The sequence below is a fragment of the Fonsecaea erecta genome (assembly GCF_001651985.1).
Source record: "Fonsecaea erecta strain CBS 125763 chromosome Unknown Scaff1, whole genome shotgun sequence".
NCBI lineage: Eukaryota > Fungi > Ascomycota > Eurotiomycetes > Chaetothyriales > Herpotrichiellaceae > Fonsecaea > Fonsecaea erecta.
Window position 1 is genome coordinate 2,442,625 of NW_017387244.1, and position 17,124 is coordinate 2,459,748.

The 17,124-nt window shown below is 54.2% G+C and overlaps 7 protein-coding genes across 7 annotated transcripts; 2 read left to right on the forward strand and 5 right to left on the reverse strand.

The window, feature by feature from the left end:
* Positions 1 to 373: 373 nt before the first annotated feature.
* AYL99_00855 (hypothetical protein) lies at positions 374 to 1,534 on the reverse strand (the record flags this gene model as incomplete). The annotated part of the gene is made up of 1 exon (XM_018832371.1): positions 374 to 1,534. One exon carries the CDS (start codon positions 1,532 to 1,534, stop codon positions 374 to 376), a length of 1,161 nt encoding a protein of 386 aa, XP_018698250.1.
* Positions 1,535 to 2,121: 587 nt separating this feature from the next.
* Positions 2,122 to 3,058, reverse strand: AYL99_00856 (hypothetical protein; the record flags this gene model as incomplete). The annotated part of the gene is made up of 2 exons (XM_018832372.1): positions 2,122 to 2,844; positions 2,939 to 3,058. The coding sequence occupies 2 exons, from the start codon at positions 3,056 to 3,058 to the stop codon at positions 2,122 to 2,124; spliced, it is 843 nt and encodes a 280-aa protein (XP_018698251.1).
* An 852-nt stretch (positions 3,059 to 3,910) lies between these two features.
* AYL99_00857 (hypothetical protein) lies at positions 3,911 to 6,406 on the reverse strand (the record flags this gene model as incomplete). The annotated part of the gene is made up of 5 exons (XM_018832373.1): positions 3,911 to 4,684; positions 4,759 to 5,277; positions 5,350 to 6,058; positions 6,119 to 6,247; positions 6,318 to 6,406. 5 exons carry the CDS (start codon positions 6,404 to 6,406, stop codon positions 3,911 to 3,913), a joined length of 2,220 nt encoding a protein of 739 aa, XP_018698252.1.
* Positions 6,407 to 6,694: 288 nt separating this feature from the next.
* On the reverse strand, positions 6,695 to 7,699 carry AYL99_00858 (dihydrodipicolinate synthetase; the record flags this gene model as incomplete). Its single annotated transcript, XM_018832374.1, has 1 exon — positions 6,695 to 7,699. One exon carries the CDS (start codon positions 7,697 to 7,699, stop codon positions 6,695 to 6,697), a length of 1,005 nt encoding a protein of 334 aa, XP_018698253.1.
* A 382-nt stretch (positions 7,700 to 8,081) lies between these two features.
* On the forward strand, positions 8,082 to 9,581 carry AYL99_00859 (hypothetical protein; the record flags this gene model as incomplete). Its single annotated transcript, XM_018832375.1, has 4 exons — positions 8,082 to 8,258; positions 8,331 to 8,848; positions 8,919 to 9,421; positions 9,517 to 9,581. 4 exons carry the CDS (start codon positions 8,082 to 8,084, stop codon positions 9,579 to 9,581), a joined length of 1,263 nt encoding a protein of 420 aa, XP_018698254.1.
* A 385-nt stretch (positions 9,582 to 9,966) lies between these two features.
* On the reverse strand, positions 9,967 to 14,100 carry AYL99_00860 (hypothetical protein; the record flags this gene model as incomplete). Its single annotated transcript, XM_018832376.1, has 5 exons — positions 9,967 to 11,595; positions 11,654 to 12,807; positions 12,871 to 13,703; positions 13,762 to 13,959; positions 14,021 to 14,100. The coding sequence occupies 5 exons, from the start codon at positions 14,098 to 14,100 to the stop codon at positions 9,967 to 9,969; spliced, it is 3,894 nt and encodes a 1,297-aa protein (XP_018698255.1).
* Positions 14,101 to 14,703: 603 nt separating this feature from the next.
* Positions 14,704 to 16,535, forward strand: AYL99_00861 (hypothetical protein; the record flags this gene model as incomplete). The annotated part of the gene is made up of 6 exons (XM_018832377.1): positions 14,704 to 14,853; positions 14,915 to 14,967; positions 15,054 to 15,337; positions 15,399 to 15,765; positions 15,832 to 16,109; positions 16,174 to 16,535. The coding sequence occupies 6 exons, from the start codon at positions 14,704 to 14,706 to the stop codon at positions 16,533 to 16,535; spliced, it is 1,494 nt and encodes a 497-aa protein (XP_018698256.1).
* Positions 16,536 to 17,124: the final 589 nt, after the last annotated feature.

Here is a 17,124-nt window from a genome sequence, read left to right on the forward strand (position 1 = left end):
TATTACTATATAGGAGGTGCAAACCATGTCCGAGCTGGATGGACGAAATATACCTGAATGTAGCTACTTCTATACCGGCAGAAGACCCCAGGATGGCAGATGTATATAATTTAGACTCCCTACTTTGGCGGTATATCTACGTGCTCGAACACTGCCAAATGCAGGCAAGATGGGTGGCCAATAGACCTCCCAGCTTTCGAATGTCCTTCGCCCGGTGTCATGTCAGTGTGCAAGCCACTCCGTCTGAACTAGACAATCAGATCCCTCTGGGCACCCTGGGTCATCAACCCCGAATCTATTTGGACTGGCGTAAGGGCCACACAGTGGGTGCGTGTGGCCTTTTGTAAAGCTTTCCTGTCACCCGTGTGCAGGCTCAGCTATGAGATCCCCAACTCTGTCCACAGACCTGCTTGTTGACTGCGTTGCGTGGCTTTCCGCTTCCGAAGAAGAACTCGTCGAGATCGTCTAATTGTTTCTTCTCGATATTAGCCCAACTGGTGCGACTGCAGGTGCCGATGTGAGGCAGCACCGTAACCATGTAGTTCTCTCGTAGGGCCGGGTTGATATTGGGCTCATCCGCGTGAACGTCGAGCCCTACTCCGATCACCTTGCCGGCCTCGATCGCACTCAGCAGTGCTGTCTCGTCAATCAGCGCGCCACGGCCCACGTTCACGATGCGCAGGCCCGTCGGTTTGGCAAGGTTGAACTGCGGCGTGGACAACATGTGAACCATGTCAGGCGTGCATCCACATGCCAGGCACAGACAGTCCGCCGCGCTCACCAGCGAGTCCAACGAGGCGTGGTATGTGGCTCGGCAGCCGGGCGCGAGCATCTCGTCGCGCTCGCTGAGCTGGCGTCGATTGTAGTAATGGATCTCCATGCCCAGCGCGGTTGCTGCCTTCCGCGCAATTGCACGTCCGATGGAGCCCATGCCGACGATCCCCAGAACCTGACCTTCTGGGTCGATGGCTCGGGATCCCAGCGTCCGGCTCTTGTTCCATCCGCCGTCCTCGAGCGTCCGCGCACATCTCTCTGCGAAGGACAGATACCGGAACGCGTTGAGGATCAGCATGAGGCCGACGTTGGCCGTCGCCTCCGTGCACGCCTCAGGGGTGTTGCAGTACAGGATGCCGCGCTCCGTCATGCGCGCGACGTCTGCGTGGTCGTACCCGTGACCGGAGCAGCAGATCAGCTTGAGCGACGGCGGCATCAGCTCCAGCGGTTCTCCTCGCAGGAGCAGCTCAGTCTGCGGGGCGAAAGGCCCGGCTTTGAACCAGCCTGTCCACACCAGCGCATCGATCCTTGTGTACGGGTGACCTGGGGTCTTCACGCATGCCATGAACTCGTCGACCGTGGAGCAGTCGTAGTCGAGAATGTCGAAGCGGGTTTGGATGTCCTTCCAGCGGGCAGCGTCGATCTCACGGACCGAAGAATTGACGAACAGCACAGTCGGCTTGGTCTTCCTGCTGGGCGCTCCATCCCCGACGGAAGAGTCGCCGTTGGTGATTATACCGTTGGGGTGAGTTGACGGCATCAGTGCACCTGATTCAGACCGATCTTGAGCTTGCCGTGCGGCCTTCGACAGAGGATATCTGTTCCTCCTCCAAATCCCGACGACCGTTTCATCAAAATGCCAGGCGTACTGACGGCCTAGAAGAAGGATAGCATGGATGGGAGTGCAAGCGCCATTCTTCCCGCCATCCGGACTTACTCCCTGGGCCCGCCCTTGCCCTGACTGTGGAACAGGAGCGTTGAAGGACCTGTCGCCTTGATGGGCGGGTCGATAGGGAATTCAATTGTGGTCGCCATGAGTCAACAAGGAACTTTACATTCGGGATAAAATTGGCTTACACCGGGCCCCAGGAGATTTCGGCATAAGGCATAAAAGAGCCGCGTGAGGCCGACAGACACGAACTGACGTGCCTTTACAACCGAGGACGCTGGGAGCACCGAAGGCCAAGTCGGCTGCTTTCATGCCGTGTTCTAATTCTTGCAATCTTAGAACTGCTGTGCGCCAGGTTCAAGGTATGATGATGAATTGGACTCATTGTTCAATCTCCCAGAGGTGCTCCAGACAGGTCTCGCCCACAGCCTCTGTCTCAAGGCTCGTATTGCAGCTTGTTAAGACCCGAGGTCCAGCTCAATCGTTTCTTCCACGTCGCACGGTCTTCCCACTCTGACCACCGCCCGTCTGGCTTTGAGATCCATTACAATATTGAACAGTGTGGCGCTGAGGCTGCCCGAGTCCTTGTTAGGCGACCGACATATAGCCACCGGCCAATTCTCTTGGTCTTCAAACAGTGCTGCAATGTCTCCCCATGTCGGACCATCATCATCATTGTCTTCATCATCGTGAACGCCTCTCGACCGATTGTGGAGGCCCGAAATCAGTGTCTGGATGCGCTGCAGGCGAAACTCCGAGTCGGGCAGCCATTTAGGCTCGTTCACCCCCAGATGTTCCCTGAGGAGGTGGTTCGTGTGCACAATTCGTCCATCCTCGTCCGGCTGGATTTTCGCAATGGTTGACGACGTGACTTCTAGTCCCGTTGCGTGCATGGCGTCTGCGATCAACAGGTGCGCCGAGCTGGCCATGCCACCTGCCTCCAGCACCGCGACGGCGTCCAGGGCCGAGGTTTGTTCTAGTGCCATGCGCAAGCCGAGATGGACGGGGAGGCGCTTCGAATCCATCCCCCCAGCGCGGATCGCGTTGAGACAGACTCCGACACCACAAGAGTTCAGCCCGATCTTGCCAATGATGCCGGCTTCGGTAATCATCTTGATCGTCGGCAGGTCGGTCTGGACGATGTTGATTTGAATGAGATTTTCCTTCTGTGCTTCCATCCACTATAGAACAGATGACGCAGTATATATCAGCATATCAAACAGTTCCTCTCACCCAGGGTCTTGTCGGGAGAAGGGTAAACAGGATTACACGTACATCCCAGTTCTGACCGAGGAACGTATGGCGTCCAGTTTTCCAGGAGAGACTCGTGCAGCCATCGCTGAAAAGCCCGAACGCGATCTCCGTCCGCACGTTAAGTGCTACGATGTCCACCATGTCGACTTTGGATCCATCGGCAATTCCTGGTGACGCACAGGGCACACTTTAGTGATCTGCAGGTCTCGCTCGGGAACAGTTGAATGTAGCAATGGCACACAGGCACAGTAAAACCGGAATAAATCGTTCGTGATGGGAGAAGGAGGTGCAAGGGCAGACAGATCTGAGGTCGCTAAGCCAGATTTCTTTCGTGCGTACCTCTCATCTCCTCATGATACCGGGGCCACCGCTGGCGAATCTCACTCGCAAAATCACTGGCAATTTCCCTCACTTGGGGCCATGGTCGCTTGCTGTAACGGACGAACAACCCGGAGTAGAACGCTATACATCTCTCAATGGCTTCTTTCGCCGCCTCTCCGTGGCAGCGTCCGACCTGGTAGCAAACGCTGGTTAGTCGGCGCACACTTATCAAGCCAAGGAGTAATATTATCATCAGCAGCCTCAGCATCATCACAAACCTCATATGGTGAACCTCTGCAGTTGACAGTGAGCATGGCGGATTGGACAGCCAGAATTGAACAGTAACGGTGACCAAGGACAGGGCACATCTATTCCCACCAGGATATCGTACGAAAGCCGATAGGATAAGTTGGCTTAAGAGTTCGGGTCCTTCAGGCGAATACCTTGATCGACTGCACATCCTGAGACCGATATGCTGTTGTGGATCCTTTCGGCCCAAGGACATCCTCCGCCGAAACAAGTGCATTCCCAGCAATTTAGAGAGTTGCGTTAGAAGTGATACGATAAGCACACATGGTGGATGCTGTGTGACCACTTCCTCATCTTCCATTGTCAAGAGTCCGCGAACGTCCCAGCAAAGGGGGCCATAGAGGATCAGCCCAGCCGCTGTGTTCAAGCCCTCGCCGCGCCATACAGATCTTGGTTCTGCGCATCCCATTCAAACACCCATTGTGGAGGTGAGACTGTGCTTCCCACGACCACACCACCAAATGCATCACCAACTGCAGGCCACTGAAAGTCCGAGAACGACAGGAAATTCTCGATGAAAGGGTCGTCCAGTGCGGATCCGGCGACGAGTAGATTAGTCAATGGAGGATTGCTTGCCTGCACGTGTTGAAGAGCAGGTACAGCAGGCATGGTGAGTTCAGGTTGAAGATTGTCTGGAGCCTCTGCTGCTGCGACAGCAGCGTCTGCATCTTGGGTCAGACATGTTTCCTGTACGGCGGCCATGATCTTACATTCTTCGACGTGTTGGCTCTTATCCTGCAGAGAGTTTACCACCTCTCGTAACTGCATCAGGTGGCCGTAGTATCTGAACGCCGGTAGGTTGCCATCTTCGGACATGGACCTCAATAGGTGAGTGGCCGTGTCTAACGCTTCGGCATCGGCTGCCCTAGGTCGCAACAGGGTTGCGGTTAGTAGGACCAGGGTCGACGAAAACAGATAATGCGCATCGAAGAAGCCAAATACGGCAATCGATCCATCCACCCAGAGCTGAGTTAAGATTTGGTTCGAGCTTCGAGCAGCGTGGATACATGCATCGGCGAGAGCGCTGGCGATAGCCGACACTGGCCGAGGCGCCTGTGTGGTCTGGTCTTCGAGAATCGGGTTGAATTTGGTCTTCAACACGTGGAACAAAATCGGCCGCGTGGTCAATATCGCACACTTTGTCAACAGTGATCGTTAGGACTCTGATGCCGCCATGGGGAATGGTTCGGGGGCTAGCTACTGCCACGCACCTGATTGAAGCACAAGTGGAGGGACGCCACATGCCTCGCCGGATAGATGCGAGAGGAGTCTTGCTGCAACCGGATGCTGCTGGGGAGAGTTTCTGCCAACGTCCGTAACCTTCGCAGCACCATTTGCACGCTTTGCACGGATCTTTGTCCCTGGCGGCTTTTGGCGTAGATGTGGTTCATGATGTCCCCGGTGATGCGAGCCAATTGCACATTGGCGACCAGATGATCGGGCTCTGAGAATTCCTCTTTTTCCACGCCGGTCAGATTGTCCATGGACGGCAAATCCACGTCGATGTCTTCGTCCCGGATACTGGTGGGATGGCCCAATTTCGAGCTCCAGTTCCGGTCGAAGATGTACACAGTCCACCAGACGCGAATCCGACGCTCTCGCTCCAGGGGACTGAACATTTGATTGTCGGGGACATTGTGGTGAAGCCCGAGAGTCAAACTCAGTCGGAGAGCGATCCCGGCGTAGATGTAGGCTGAATTGGCCCGGTTCAATGCAAGAGAGTAAAGAGACTTCGGCTCAACATATCAGTCCAGTGTACTTGCACCCTTCTAGGAGTGACAACTCGATCAGACACAACTTACTATAAGAAGCAGAGCCTCAATGTAGGACATGGTGGCCTCCTCGCGGATTTCTTGAAACAGGCTCATTGCCCGAACAAAAAACGCCAGACCTGGCACACCAGGCGCATTCTCTAGCTTCTGGTCCTGCTTTGCCCGGTTGGTGTACAATTCTCCGAGGGCAAATATTGTGAACAGGCGGCATGCCAGCAGCGGATCTTGTTCTATGGTCAGTCGTCCGCTGTAGAGACTGTCCAGTTGCTCCAAGGTGTGTTTCCGCATCATCAGATGGTAGTCTAATCCCACGAGACGTATGGCGACCCTGATGAGCACGTGAGCATGAGCACGTCCGGGCAGTTCGTACTCGGTGAAGATGTGTTGAAACAGTGTCTTGTCGCTGACGAGGCGAGCCGGCGGGATGGGTGCCAGAGAGGTGCTTCGGTCCAGATACTGATAGAGACGAGTCCCAAAGGATGTGCAAGAAGCCTCACCGATATAGGCCACTTGGGACGAATTGTAATCGCGTACAAAACACATGCGATCTTCAATTAGTGGATTGGATATCTCGACATCCGCCATGCTGAGACTGCCCACGGCCTTCTCATGCCCGTGGCCATGAGAGGGCGTAGTAGGCCCTGATGCGGCTGCGACACCGGCAGCTGTATTTGCGGCGGCATACTCCTGCGTCACTCGTTTGAGCCTCGCATTCTCCTGCTCAAGCCGCTTGATCTGACTACACACGCCGCCAGGGTCAGTGAAAAAGAATAGTATCCGGATCTGAAAGACGACAGACCTTTCGGGAATCAAGATTTTCCGGTCTCGCCTGGGATATACGCAGTCGGCAACATTTTGGGACAGCACGCAGTTCCGACACGGTTGTTCACGAGAGCATTTGATCTTGTGGGCGTGGCATCGCACGCAACTGTTTCACGGAAGAGTCCCATTAGTCCCTCTCCCGGAACGGGTCATCCCCTTCGGAAGGAGAGACATACGCGCCATCGCGTCTCACGCGTTTTGCGACAGGAACAGCGGCCGCCGCTGCATCGATGGGCGAAAAATCCCCGTCGGTGGTTGTCTCCATCATGACACTTGCGATATAGAGATCTTGGACCAGGGGGGCGAACGACTTTGCCCGCCGTCCCGGAATAATGAGCTCGTTGTCCCGTGGAAGCACTACCCAGAATCCAACAGCTGACTCGCAAGATAACAAAAAGGTAAAAGGTAGAAGGAAGGAGAGAAATCTCTGGGAGTCCGGTTAAGCCGATTGTCGTCGGCGATTTGTCTCGATTAACCCGAACGCGAGGAATACACTTTATAGTCCACCCGAAAGCACAGGCGTCCAAGACATCAGGTGGGCCTTCCGGAGAGGTCACAACTTCGGATTGTCGACCGTTCGGAGTACACTATGTGCGTAATCTAAGCTCTTCTCAGTCTCCCATAATGAGGCCATGGATGCCTCAATGCCAGCCTTTGCTGCCTCACACGGCGGCTGGTAAGGTCGCCGCGGCCACAGCTTCTCTTCAGCGCTTTCTATACCGGCCATGGGGGCGGAGAAGCGTGCGACTGCATATTTGGTGACTGCGATTCCCGCTTTGATTGGGCTCTCTGCCAACGCAGCCCTGCGATGTAACTCCAGAGCCTCTTCGGTTCTCCCCTGCTTGTAGAGCGCGTATATCCGAGAAACAGTCCGGGGAAAGACATTTGCAAAGGCAGCAATACAGCCAGCAGAGCCCACGCTGAGACCCCCGACCAGGAAATCTGACTGGCCACCGAACGTAGCAAATTCCGAAGGCGGTAGATTCGCTGTCAAGCGGACGATTTTGGCAACGCTGCCGCACGTCAATTTGACGCCAACAATCTTGGAGGGATGCCGCTTCGCTATCTTGGTAATCAGTTCTGAGTCCAGGTCGACCCCGTTACAGACTTGAGGGAAATTGTAGATGAGAATGGGCAGCGAGGATGCCTGAGCCACCTGATCGTAGAACGCCTGGATGACCTCTGGTGTGGTCGCTTTGCCAAAGTATGCCGCTGGAAGAAGAAGAACGTAGTTTGCGCCCGCTTGAGCCGCATCGTTGATCAGTTGTAGCACCTGGCCGGTCGAATGTGCGCCCACACCGGCCATGATGGGAAATTCTGGCCCGACTGCCTGCCGGGCAGCTTGAATCAGTCGAAATCGTTCCTCCCTTGTCAAGAGAAAGGCCTCAGCATTGGTGCCTAGAATCACCAGACCTGCAAGACCTGTCGTGCTGAGATGGGCATAGTATTTCTTCTGGGACACCAAATCGAGAGTATCGGTCCTGGGCTCGAAGAATGTCACGGCCGGGCACCAGACACCGGAGGGAGGTACCAAGCCAGAAGAATGAGAGCATGCCATGACTCGACATACAACGATAGACAGGATCGATGATTCAGGACAGGCACAAAAGGCCTGGCTCTGGGATCTGTATATACACCGCACTGTTTCTTCATGCATAGAATGGCATCCCCACTGACCATCCACTTCGTGGATCAGTCCCGCCTCTCTCGGAACAAATGAGGGATTTGAGACAGCCTTGTCGGGAATTGGCCTACAATGCCGATCCGGACCAGGTGAGACAGTGATAATGGAGGAGAACTCGGAAGCTCAGCGGGTTGTTATCCGAACAATGCTGCGGCATCAATAGAGATGCGAAGAAAAGAAAGATAAAAAAAGACAAGGCTTCGTCCCCAACTGACAGTCTTTCCCATGTCACCATCGTGAAGTGGTTTAACGAGCCATGGCTTTGAAGGTTACGGACTCGTTCTTCTCGAACGTCTCAGTTGCTCCATCGGATCCAGCATTCGCACTAACGGCTGCTTTCAAGACAGACGCTTCTTCAAGCAAGGTCAGTCTCGGATCTGGTGTGTATCGCGACGACGATGCCAAACCGTGGATACTCCCCGTGGTCAAGAAGGTGCGTCTGTTTCTGTGCGGCTTGCATCCATCTTCTCTCATTCACCCGGCAATGGCCTGATTATGCCATCAGGCGAAGGCCAGACTGAACGAGGATCCGGGAACTGACCACGAATACCTTCCCATCGTCGGTCATGCCAAGTTCATCGATCTCGCGCAAGAATTATTGTTTGGCACCAAGGACTTGGACGTTTGCGCCTGCATAGCCTCAGTGCAGTGCATCTCAGGCACCGGGGCGAACCATCTCGGAGCCAGATTTCTTGCAGACACTCTCAAACCATGCCGGGTATGGATCTCTGACCCTACTTGGGGCAATCACCACTTGATCTGGACATTGGTCAGCCCGAGCCGAAACACGGACGGGGGACACATTCAACAAAGACTTTATCCTTACTACGAGGAGACTTCCAGGTCTTTCGACTTCGACGGCATGATGGATACATTAAAAAAGGACGCAACGGCGGGTGATGTTGTCATTCTGCATGCTTGTGCCCATAATCCCACCGGCCTCGATCCGTCTCCCGAGCAGTGGGAGGCAATCGCCAATCTTTGCGAGAGGCAGAAGCTCTTCCCTTTCTTCGACTGTGCATAGTAAGTCAATCAATCCGACATGCTCTCCACTACACTCCTACTTGTCCTGGATTTCTCACAACACGCACAGTCAAGGTTTTGCGACAGGGTCCCTCGACGCAGATTCCTTCGCAATCCGGCATTTCCTCTCCCTCGAAACCATGGAGTTTGGCGTCGCACAGTCTTTTGCCAAAAACATGGGTCTGTACGGCGAGCGGGTCGGTGCATTTCACCTCGTCACGTCTTCTCCCTCGTCCGCGACTCAGACACGCTCACAGCTTGCACGGCTGCAGCGTGGCGAGATCTCAACGCCCCCACTGTACGGGGCCAGCATCGCCGCGACAGTTCTCGGCGATCCTGTACTCTTCGCTGAGTGGAAGTCAGATCTCCAGACCATGAGTGGACGCATCAAAGACATGCGGCGTGCTCTCTACGATGAGCTTCGCAGGCTACAGACACCTGGGGAGTGGGACCACGTAGTGAAGCAGATCGGCATGTTCTCGTACACTGGGTTGAACGCCACACAAGCGAAGATACTGAGAGACGAATACAGCATCTATCTCCTTGACTCCGGACGGATCTCCATCGCTGGCCGTGAGTCACTGCTATCTCTCCATGCATCCCTCCCCCCGCCTTCGCATTTCAGTTTATCGTGAGTTGCCCAAAATATGCACTGACTCATGGTACAGTCAATACAAAGAATGTATGCTACGTTGCGAATGCCATTGATGCTGTCGTGCGGAGGCAAGGATGACGAAGAAACACAAGATGAGTACAGAAGATCAAATCTAGGTAGATAGAGGCTGGCTTCATATGGCCCCCACAGGTCTGCTCGTTTTCCATCCCTTCCACCTTGGTTATTATTACCCCGTCATGTGGCCAAAATAACAAAAGAGCAAAAGCAGGCGGTTTGCTGAAACGATGCCGAGGACATAGGTCTGATATATATTGTGTTCCAGCATGCTTTTTCCTTTTTTTACGTTCTAAACATCCTCTAAGATGCACTCTCAACTCCTCTGAAGTGCTACCAAGGTATTTCCAGTCGCCATGCATCGTTCAGCCGATTGATTTCTCGTAGCATCCCCCCTTCCGTCTTCACCTCTCCTGGGGTTTCTCCTTCTCCCTCTCTCTCTCACACATCAAAACAATCTCACGCGATCCTTGATCGTAAACTCCGTCTCCATGTCCGGTTCCGGAACCTTTGTGGGTGACACACCATAGCCACCACCGCCGGGGGTCATGACTATAATGCGATCACCAACATCCATTTGCACGCTGGCCTTGCCGCCGAGATTGATGGTTCGACACGTCCCGGCCTCCCGATCGTGTCTGATCCAGAGATTGCAGCCCCGTGCGCCGGCCTCCCCGCCAGCCATTCCATATGGCGGAATCACGCGCCGCTCCGACAGGATGCTCACCTGCAATGGACGGCGCATCTCAATGTCGCGGACGCACCCGTCGCCGCCGCGAGTACGGCCGTCGCCTCCGCTGCCCTTTCGGATGGAGAACTCGCGCAGAAGGACGGGATATCTTTTCTCCAGCGTCTCCGGATCCGTCATCCGCGTGTTGGTGATATGCGTGTGCACGCCGTGCTGTCCGTCCCAATCAGCGCCGGCCCCTGAGCCGCCTGCAATGGTCTCGTAGTATCCAAACCCCTTGACTGTGTTTCCCTGGCCGTCGCTGCCGCCGTAGCCAAATGTTAGATTGTTGCACGTGCCCTGGCTGGCGCCGGCGACGCGGAATGCCTTGAAGATGACGTCGACAATGCGCTGGGAGGTCTCCACGTTCGAACCGACCGTCGCAGCGCTCAGGCTGGGCTTGAGGATGGAGTTGGGCGGACAGATCACCTCAATTGGGGTGAGACAACCTTGATTCAGTGGTATGTCCGCTGAGACCATGGTTCGAAGGCAGTACATGATGCCACTGAACATGATCGCCGGTGGGGCGTTTAGGTTGTTCAGAGCTTCCGGGCCCGTGCCAGTGAAGTCGAATTTGGCAGAGCCGTCGTCGGGGTTGATGATGATGTTCAGCACCAGGGCAGTCCCATCGTCAAGGTAGTCCACCGCGCGCAGAGGTCGCCCGCGGAATCGACGGCTAAAAGCCTTGAGGAGGGCGCGAATCGTGCTCTCGGCATTCTTCTGGATCCCGTCCATGTAGAATTGGATCACCGGCCAGGTATACTCGCGAATGAGACCCTGAATGAGGTGGATCCCCCGCTGGTTCGCGGCAATGCCAGCCTTGAGATCCGCGATGTTGTCTTTCAATGTTCGCGTTCCCGAACAGCCGGGATACCTACTGGGGACATCCACCAAGTGGTGGATCAAGCCTACCTCGTCGAATGCCCCCTGATTGACCATCTTGAACGACTCGATGGCTGCTCCCTCCTGCCAGAGCTCGGTGGAATTGGGCGGCATCGAGCCGGCAGCTATCCCGCCGATGTCGGCGTGATGACCTCGATTCGCGACGAAAAACAATATTTCGGTCGGTGTCTCGTCATCATCGAAGACTGGTGTGATGACGGTCAAATCAGGGAGATGTGTACCACCCGCGCAGGGATGGTTAGACAGCAAGACATCTCCCGGCTTCAGTTCATCCTTAGCATACTTCTCTGCTTGGTATCGAATTGCGTAACTCATCGAGCCCAGATGGCCTGGAATATGAGGTGCGTTTGCTATTAACATTCCTTGAGCGTCGAACACTGCACAGCTGTAATCGAGCCGCTCTTTGATATTGGTTGAGATTGAGGTCTTTCGGAGCGTCTCGCCCATCTGCGCCTTCAAGTTAGCTACCACCTTGGAACAACATCACCGCTCGAATGAATCGTACCTGTTCAGCGACGCTCATGAACCGATGCCCGAAGACAGACAGCCTGACAGGGTCAATTTCTTCAGTGCTGATCTTATCCACCTTCGCATCCAGCAACTCGATCACAACATGCTCGGCAAGGATGCTTGCTTCGCTGTCTGGGTCAAGGACGATCGTCTGAGTCTCATCCACGACCATGGCGGGGCCCCGGAATCTGGTGCCTTTTGGGACAGTTCCAAGATGATAGACCTTTGCGTCCAACCAGCCTTGCTTCTCGAAATATACTTGTCGAATATCTTGAGGCATTGGCTCCCCTTGTCCAATCTGTTTTAACCCGCCAAATCGGCTGGGCGTCGGCAGCTCGACACTTTTTCCAATCGCGCGGACTCGAATGTCATCGACCAAGATTTCCCTGGGTTGGTCAAATCCGAATTCGCGTCGATGCCGCTCGACAAACATCTTCCCAAAATCGTCTGACTCTGGCATGGATTGAATCATCAAGGACGTGTCACTTCCTCTGTAGCGCATGTTGAGAAACGTCTCGCACTCGATCCTCTCAGTAGTGAAACCCTGAGCCAGTAGCTGTCCTATCGCCCGCTGCTTCAAGAGGTCAAAGCGCTCTCGGATTCTGGGAGTAGTATCGCCGGAGTAGGTGATCGATTCGGGTTCTTGAAGGTCGACCACAACATCTGCAAGAGCCATGCCATAGGCGGAGAGAATACTCGAATACCGGTGAATGATGACTCGTTTGATCCCCAGATCCCGTGCCATCGCCGTGGCATGTTGGCCGCCGGCGCCGCCAAAACATACCAAGTGGTGAGCAGACGTTTCGAACCCCCGGCCTTCGCTAAGAGAACGAATGGGGCGGGTCATGGCCGCATTTGCAACCAGCAGAAACCCCGTGGCAACCTGCTCGGCCGTGAGAGGGTCTTCTTGTCGCCGTTGAGCATTGATCTCGCGAGTGAGCTCCTGAAATTTCGTCTCCACCACCTGCCTGTCCAATGGACGCGCGAAATAGTGTGGTAATATGCGGCCGAGGAAAAAGTTCGCATCTGTTATCGTCAGAGGTCCTCCATGCCCGTAGCATGCCGGACCAGGATACGCTCCTGCGGACTCCGGACCGACCACGAAGAGGCCGTTGTGGTAGAATAATCGACTTCCGCCGCCCGCCGCGACTATAAATCTGTCAGAATATCCAATTGATGAGGATGCAGACACCTCTCAACGGGGGTTCATACCAGTTTGGACGTCCAACTGGGGGTTCTGTATGGTGACCTGGGCAACCGTGGTCTCGAACACATGCTCTAGGGTCCCGCTGAACCGAGAAACGTCGGTGCTAGTACCTCCCATATCAAAGCCGAGAATTGGGACGCCTTGCTCGGGATCGTAGCACGTTTTGGCAGCCCCAAGAACGCCTCCTGCGGGCCCGGAGAGGATCGCACGAAGTCCTGTAAAAGTAGTAATGGGCGTTAAGCCTCCGTCGGATTGACATAACAGGAACTTATTTGCATTCTCGTCCGTAAGCTGCCCCTTGAATGACTTGCGGAAGCCATCCAAATACCGTATGATGACCGGAGAAAGGTAGGCATCTGCAGTGGCCGATTGAGCCCGGGGCACTATCTTGATCATCTGCTGCAGTTCGGATGAGACCGAGACACGGAACCCGATCTGGCGAGCGATTCTCGCGATGGCGGCCTCATGGTTGGGATAAGCGTACGAGTGTAAAAGGGCCAGAGAAATGTCACGGTAGCCCTCTTCCCATAAGCTGAGCAGGTCCTTGGTGACTATCTCCAGATCCGGCACCTTCAGAATCCGAATGGCCTCTCCCGTTAATCCCTCGACGAGTTGCTGATCGGATTGAATGTCAATGGGCTCAGGCTCGGGATCTTCAGCAAAGCCTTCCACAGTGACTCGCTCGTCGATCTCCACCACTTTTTCGTAGAGGACATCGAGTTTGTGGATGGACAGGTCAAAGAGATGTGGGCGAGCCTGATTGCCAATCACCAACAAGTCACGAAAGCCTTTGGTCATCAGAAGAGCCACTCGTGCCCCCTTTCTTTCCAATAAGGCACTAGACAGCACCGTTAGAATCATCTTCGCCGTCGAAACATGTAGGACAGCATCGGTACTTGGTGGCAACAGTTGTTCCCATTCTGATGGATTCGACTCCCGCCAGGTCAATCAGGGTGCCCTTTGGGATCTCCTTTCCCTCCGCGATGCTCAATATCTGGCGGATCCCTTCGGTCGGGGCATCTTCATACTCCTCCGGTGCGCTCGAAAGGATTTTGAGAATCACATCGTCTTTTCGTCCAGGAATTCGTGCCCAGCTAAAGGTTTTATACACGGTCAGCTTCCATCACCTGTATACTGGAGGAAATCTAGCCATACAAATCGCAAAATGTGCCTCCTCGATCAATTGCTATCCGTATCCCTGACTGTGACGGCCCTGATGCTGCTATAGATCCCATCGTGTCAGAGCTGATCGGTCTGTAACGGCAACCAAAACCTCGACCTGGGATCGCAAGAAGTACTTGTTCGCCAAGGGCTGCATTGGGTCTGATGATATCGACTCGTCTTTCCCCATTTGATCCCTTGGAAGGAGGCTCATTTAGACCTTGCGTGATTTACTGAGCCGACCGATATAACACCGGCCGTTGATTGGGATTCGGCACCCATGTGCCTTGTGCCAGCATTGTCCATGGTCTGTCTAGAGCTTAGACTGCACCTCGTGCTCCACGCTCGGTGTAGCGAGTGCGTTACGCCGATATCCTGTGCGATAGGAAATATCGGCAGACCGATCCATATTCCGATCTTACCCAATTTAGTGCAAACCATTAATTTACCTTTGCGAAGACGGCACGGTTGTGGTCAAAGAAAGCGTCGAAGGGGTCAATTGCCAGCCCTGGAACACGATATGGTATCTTGTCTACCTCGAATGTCTATCCTGCCGGTGGTGATAAAAGGGACCTATCCTCCTGCGATCTCGTGTCCCCAAACTCGTCCAAGAACACGACGTTCAGAACACCAAAATCAAAAGAAAGCCACGTTTTCGTGGACTAATATCTCTGAACATGGCGGAGAAGACAGAGACCCCAACCTCTAAAGACATGGGGGTGATTGAGAGCACTGCCGTTGGTGAGAGGACAAGCGGCGACGCGATGGGAGCCGCCTCCTTCTACATTGACCCCGTCAAGGAACGCAAAGTCATGAGGAAGTTTGATGTAAGGATGTATCAATCCAACGCATCTCTCCAAGTTCAGTTGGGATCTAATCGGGGAACAGTTCTATGCCATCGGCCTCTTGGGCCTTTTTTACATGGCCGCAAATCTCGACCGGTATGTCCCAGCATTGAATCAGGAACAACGGAGGGGAAGCCAGGCCGACTTGGGATTCATCATTACTGACGTTTTCAACATTCAAGGGGCAACATTGGAAACGCCAACGTAGCTGGCATGAGTAAGGACCTCGGCCTCGTCGGCAACCAATTCGGAACGGCGACAACGCTTTTGTACGCCACATATGTCCCCTTCGAGACCCCCGTCGCCGTGCTCTTGAAGATCGTCGGTCCGAAACCTCTTCTCTCGGTCTGTGCATTTGCATGGGGTGTCTCCTGCCTTGGCATGGGATTCATCCAAAACTACAAGGGGCTGTACGCGTGTCGGCTTCTCATCGGGGCCTTTGAAGCGGGTCTGATCCCTTGTATCAGTGAGTTATCTGTGTCCTCTCCTTCACATGCTTCCTAGCTTATAATGTCCGCGTGGCACAGATGTCTACCTCGGCCTCGTCTACAAAAAGGAGGAGCGCGCCAAACGATCTGCCGTCATCTTCGCCTTCTCAGCCTGCTCCAGCGCTTTCGGCGGCCTTTTCGCGTATGGTCTTTGCCAGATCTCCGGCCCTGGCAGCTTCGAGGGCTGGCGCTGGCTGTTTATCGTGGAAGGCATATTGACCATTCTGCTGGTGCCGCTCTTCTTCTTCGTTTTCCCCATCTCGCCGCTGGAGGCTTGGTTTCTCACTCCCGAAGAGAAGCAAATCATGCGAGCAAGATACGACAGCGATCCTCACTGGGGAATTGACGAAGGATTCAGCTGGGTGGAAGTTTTCAAGATCTTTAAGGATCCCAAATGGTACTGCTTGTGAGTCACTCGTCATCTGTGTCTTTCTTTTGCCTTGGGACATGTCGCTGACTGAGTGTGGCATAGCTGGATATACCAGTTCTCCATCAACATCTCGTTGTACTCTTTCACTACCTTCCTTCCCTCGATTATCAGCGGGTTGGGCTACCACAATGTCCGTGCCAATCTAATGACCGTCCCGGTCTACTTTTGGGGCATGTTCTGGTGTTTGTTCATCGCCTGGGCTTCGGACAGATCTGGTCTCCGAGGACCATTTATCGCAGCACATCTTCTGGTCCTGATCATCGGATACTCAATCCTGGTGGCCGTCGACTCTCTGGGTGTTCGATATTTTGGATGTTTCGGTACGTCTCCTCTTCTCCTGCCACGTTCCTCGTCCTTTGAGCTAACTCGGCTCTCTTCTCGAAGTCGTCGCCACGGCCATATACGCTAATACTGGTACCTCACTCATGTGGCTCAATGACAATGTATCGCGGCATTTCAAACGTGCCACCATGCTGGGCGCCACAACCACCCTTGCCAACACAGCTGGGGTGGCTGTCGGTCAGATCTTTACCTCCGACACTTCACCTCGGTACCTCAAGGGTATGTATGTTGCAATGGGCTTAGCGGGTGTCGCCTTCCTGTCGATGGTGAGCATGATGATCGGAATTAAAATCGTGAATCGCCAGCGAGCCGAGAAGTTGCGGCGGGCAGAGGAGAACGGCACACCCATTGCGCCTCAGCCAGAGTTAGGAGACTCGGATCCTCATTTCGTGTATAAATGGTAGCCTGGCTGTGAGTTGCGAGGGAGATAACAGACATCCCGATTCTAGATCCAGTCTTTATTTTTCCTTTGGGATCTGCTGTCACTAGTGGTTCTCAATGGATGATCAATGGAAATTGTCTCTCACTTTGACTCGTGCATTGGGAAGACAATAAAGCATTAGACAAGCCGAGTTAGGCCAAGCAAGCATCGCGTCCGCGTGACTGTGGCACGACTGTCGTCGTCTCCGAGACAAAAGAGGTATTGGCTTCCCGGACATTAAAAAGGCAAAGATGTCAGGCAAGTGTCGACAAGTCCGGGACTAATTTACCCATCTAGTTCTACTTGCTCTATATAGGAAAAGGGGCTGGCAGGGATCGAACAGCTCTCCCCGGGGGGAGTGGCGTGCAACGGGGTTTTGAAAGCGGCACCGTCGGGGTGAGCTTTGTTACGAGCTCGCTATAGTTTTCCGGCCCTTATTCTTACTAGGGGTAGGGGAAAATGTGAGGACCGAGAGAGGGAGAGGGAAAGGGAGAGAGGAATAGAAGCATTATCCTATGGAATTGGGGGATTTAGTTAATCCCGTTCAGCGACGTAGTAGAGTATCCTCTTAG